The sequence below is a fragment of the Aptenodytes forsteri genome, unplaced genomic scaffold, assembly GCF_000699145.1.
Source record: "Aptenodytes forsteri isolate BGI_AS27 unplaced genomic scaffold, ASM69914v1 Scaffold310, whole genome shotgun sequence".
NCBI lineage: Eukaryota > Metazoa > Chordata > Aves > Sphenisciformes > Spheniscidae > Aptenodytes > Aptenodytes forsteri.
In genome coordinates this window covers 872,512-877,158 of record NW_008795680.1, presented here as the reverse complement: position 1 = coordinate 877,158, position 4,647 = coordinate 872,512, and the positions used below count along the sequence as shown (strand labels likewise).

General features: G+C 45.6%; 1 protein-coding gene across 1 annotated transcript in view; it reads left to right on the top strand.

Annotated features, from left to right (window-relative positions):
- Positions 1 to 2,136: 2,136 nt before the first annotated feature.
- Positions 2,137 to 4,647, top strand: part of NET1 (neuroepithelial cell transforming 1) — a 14,944-nt gene continuing 12,433 nt past the window's right edge. The window contains exon 1 of the mRNA XM_009282694.2: positions 2,137 to 2,145. Within this exon, the coding sequence (XP_009280969.1) occupies positions 2,137 to 2,145 (9 nt within the window). The remainder of the gene's footprint in view (positions 2,146 to 4,647) is intronic.

Here is a 4,647-nt window from a genome sequence, read left to right as displayed (position 1 = left end):
TTTTTTTTTTTTTTTTTTTTTTTTTTTTTTTTTTTTTTTTTTTTTTTTTTTTTTTTTTTTTTTTGGCAGATAAATACTGATTTTTTTTTTTTTAAATGTAAAAAAAATTACTTGGAAAAAAAGAGAAGGGGGAGAGAGAATCCTTGTGTGTCTGCATTCTTGCTGGTCCAGATCACTTGAAACCATCAATGAGTGTCTTTCCATGGTCAGAGTCCCCACAAGTAGCTTGGCTTCAGACAGGGGTAACACAGCCTCAAGATCATCACTAAATAATGCAAGAAACTGCAGCTTTAACTCCTTCCTTTAGAATATATACACACAAGCTTTAAAGAAACAACAAAAACAGTCCTTCCCTCCTCCCTTCCCCCTCCCAAAGATACAACCGCTCTGGAGGACTTTTATGGGAATTTTATTGGCGTGTCTGATTCATGCAAGAACGTGCCCATGCATAAGTTACTAATTTGTATTTGGAAATAGACTTTGATCAAAACGAACATCTCTGGCATTGGCTACACCGCGCAACTCTGAAAAACAACATTTGGCACGTGAGCAGGTTGGGAGCTGAAATCAACTGTAGCTTCTCGCTCCATTACTCGGTTGTCAGGGTAGATGTTGTGTTTAATACTATCATGAGATTGGATAGTCCATGTTTTCTGGTGTTGTATTCATATTCATAAGATGGAAATTGCTTTTCTGGCCTGAGCGCACAAATGTTCACTTCAGGGATGGTTGAGGCAACTCGTTTTCTACAGAGGTCTGCAGAATATCATAGGTTGTATTTCAGTAAAAATGCATCTGCACTGTGGCTTGGGTTTTGGTTTTTTGGGGGGTTTTTTTGTTTTTGTAACTATATAATGGAGTTGAATAGCAGCTAATTATAGTGACCTCCCACCATCCGAAATAAATGCTGGATTCCAGACCGGCTTGTAAACTTTTCAGATGACCCAATAGTCTCTTGATGGATCATAGCCTACTTTTGCTCATTTTCCAGAATACTGCTCTGAATTTGGCTCTGAATATAAATATCTGGGAATGGAATGTTAAACACAGCTCATGGACAGTAAACAACTTTGTGTATGGCAGAGGGGGTCTGACTCCTCTGGGTGCGTGAACATGTATGGGAGAAGATGATTGCCTCTGGAGATCTTATTTATCCCAGTCCTCGAGTGTTCTGCATGTTACGCTATATATAGCACATTAAGAATAGCCGTAAAGTGAGTTTTTAGGTGGATTTCAGTGCCTAGTAAATAGGATTTCAAAACATACACACACAACAATGAAAATGAATATGCTATGAATGCAATGGATGCTTTTATTTTCTCCGAGACTTCAAGCCGCCAAAGGGATTAAAATGTCGCAGGTTCTTTCTTTGAAGAAATTGAATCCAGATGTCAGGCACATCAGAGGCATCCAGGACCTGTGAAAACTGGGAAAACTGCCCGCTGAGGAATACCCGCCTGCCTCCGGGCTCTGTTAATGCACCGGCTCGAGTCATCTCCTCTCCAGCCAGTGGCAGAACAGAGATCTTTTGTCGTTGGCTCTTGTCAGCAGCAGCAAACATCCTTCTTTCAGGGTTAGGTATAAAATAAAGCAACCCTGAAGTGTCCTGGCTGAAGGTCGGGGCTGTGTAACCTGGCCAGACCTGAACTATGAGGATATTGAGGGTGCTGTAATGACTCTCTTCCACTGAAGGTAGGCTGAAAAACACGATCCAGGCCTGCTAGGGTTTTACATTAACTGTGTCTGCCTGCCATTCTTGCATACAATTTGCTTGAGTCCTGCCAAGAGAAGAGATAGGAATGGGCTGTGAGTGCCGGCCACCCTGGACACAGGTGCTGGAGGACATATTCAGCTGTTGGGGCAACATTCCTGCATGCCACGCTTGGCAACCCCTGGCACTAGCCAGATGCCATGTGTCGCTTAAACAACTGAGTATTTTTAACTGTGAAAACTTACATCAGTCTGGAATTGTACACTGGAATTTGGATGCATGTTTTCTTAGGAATTCATCATTTGTTAATCTAAAATTTATTTGATGATACTTTGGGGCTGAAATAACAAAATGGCATGTCAATACCCCAGAGAGCATTTTTATTTAGTAGCAGCCCTACCCAGAATAACTTGCAGGAGCAAGGAATGTCGCAGGTATGAGGCTGCCCAGGACTTCAGGCAAACAGCTCTGTGTAACAGCAGTCCTCCCTTCTCCGTGGAAATGAAAACCCAAGCTAAAAATAAAACAATGAGGGCTGGTTGACTCCTCTGTCACTTGAACTCTTCCCAGCTCCCTAATTTGATAGTAGGATAGGAGTCACCAAGGTACTTTGCTCCTAGAAGTGAAAATTCCCATTGGAGTTTAGGGGAGGAATGCTATTAATACCCACTGGCAGGAGAGCAGGAAGAACTGGTCTGTTATCCATCTCTCGTCGCAGCAACCAGCCGGGCTGCATTCTCGTGGCTTCAGAGCCGCCATGGCATGGGCTGATCCCTGCCCAGCGGGCTGGAGGGGCAGGGGAAGGCACAAAGGAGGTCGGGGCAAGGGCAGAGGGGTAAGGGGGCACTGGGAAGGTAGAGGGAGATGGTGGTGTGTAGAATAATATGCCCTGAGTTAGAGGGAAGTTACAATTACGGTGCGGGGTGCGTAGGGTACAAATCTGTAAGTCTGGCTTCGTTGCTTCTGCAGCATGAAGAACAACTCTCCTTTCTTTTTTCCATTTGTTTTGGCTTTCATCAGAGAGTTCCCAAGTACTACAGCCTTGTTTGGGATGGTTCGCCCACTGGAGTGGCATTTGCACTACAATGAACTTTACTAACTTAAAGGTCATATTCACACTGCCTCTTGTATGTGTTGTAAGTAGAGCAGAGGCAGGTAAGTAATGTGCAGTGATAGCACCGTGCTCTGAGCTGCTCTAAGGCCGTGCTGATTATGTTGCTGTAGAGGGGACACCGTGGGCCTGGAGAATGGTTGTTTTACCTCTGCAAGATCACCTTCCACCCTTGCTGCCTTCAGGCTTCTCCAGATTTATTGCCTTCCCCGCGTTGCATGTTGGTCAGTGAGTACCCATTGCACAGCACGTGTCTCCACCGCTCAGGGTGGATTTTGCCTCAAAATGGCGCTTGATGATCTATACAGATATAGCGGGCATACAGAAATTATCCCATCTGCTACAGGGGCAGCTGGGAACCACTTGTTTTCGGGGTTTTTTCATTGCTATAAGGCCTTACCCACCCCTTGCTTTGAACGAAGGGCAGTTGTCCCGGGTACGTAACCCTTTGCACGTGGCATGCCAGGAGGCATACAAACAGTGAGCCCCGTTGCATCAGGCCAGAGCTTTACGTTTCCACAACATGACATCAGCAGGCTGCATCAGCTGAGGCTTGCATCACCATGAATTAGTTAGCCTCACAAGGTGTCACGAAGAAAATCAGGGATCTCCCTGCCGGTGAATCACGTGCTTCCCCGGTGCGCAGCAGGAGGTCCCTTCCCCGAGGGCTCAGGAAGGAGAAGGACTATTTAACACTTACGTCACAGAAAACACTTCATATGGCATGAAGTGCTTCAAGACGCAGGACATCACGTTCTGGTCCTAACAAGAAGAGTTTAAGTGCCACCTTTGCGTGCATGACTCTGCTTCACGCCTTCCCTCTCAGCTCCTGATTGTTCATCCCCTGTTTTTAGTTGACTCTGCACAGCCTGTCTACATCTCACTGAAAAGAAATGCGCTCTCGGGGTCGAGAAGCGTTCCTGAATCTTTAGACCAAGTTTAACAAACCTTTGACCTTAGATTGTAGGAGAAATAGGCATGTTTGATACTCCCCAAAAAAATGATCAAACTCAATGGAGGGTTTGCCTGCTCCTCCCCAAAGTCATCGTCCCTTTGGTCTTTTGTCCGTCTTAAAAATGGTTGACTTCAGTAATCCAAAAAAGGATTACCCATGTCTGAAAGAGTCAGTCTGTCCTTTCAACAAGGGTACGGAAACTCACTGTATCCCAAGTTTCTGAGAATCCTGTGGTGGACGATCCTAAATGTCCTGGTCTTGCATCGCAGAGGTTAAACGGGCGCAGATTTGCTGAGAGCAGCTCTCCACGGGAGAGAAGCAAAAAAAAAAAAAAAAAAAAAAAAAAAAAAAAAAAAGCCAGGGGAGGGGACGGCAGGACTTTCCTCCTGCCCGTTACTCTGAAAAATGCCGTTGCAAACCCTCTGCCCATCCCGCAGCGGCCACGTGGGAGCCGGGGACCAGCTCGGCGGGGACCCTGCAGTACTCCCGGCCACCCCAAATTTATCTCCTCCGAGAAGAAGGTTGGTTAACATAGGTCGGCAGCGATGCAGCTGCCCTCCTATTGCCAAATAAACTCAGTTTATTTTTACCAGCACAAGAGACCTTTTATTTTGGAGATTTGTAGCGGTGCCAGGAATAATATGACTTAAACAAACAAACAAAAAATACAAACCCTTTGCATCTATGACCAGGCCTGCTGGGACAGGCTCCCCTGTTAGAAGAGGGGGAGAGGCTCAGCCCAGCCCCTGGCTAACAGAGCCGTGCCAGCAGAACCTTTAAAGCTGAGAGCAGACTTAAAAGCACAGGTCTAGACAAGAATTCTTTTTTTTTTTTTTTTTTTTTTTTGGAGCAAGGAGGCCAGAGCCCGAT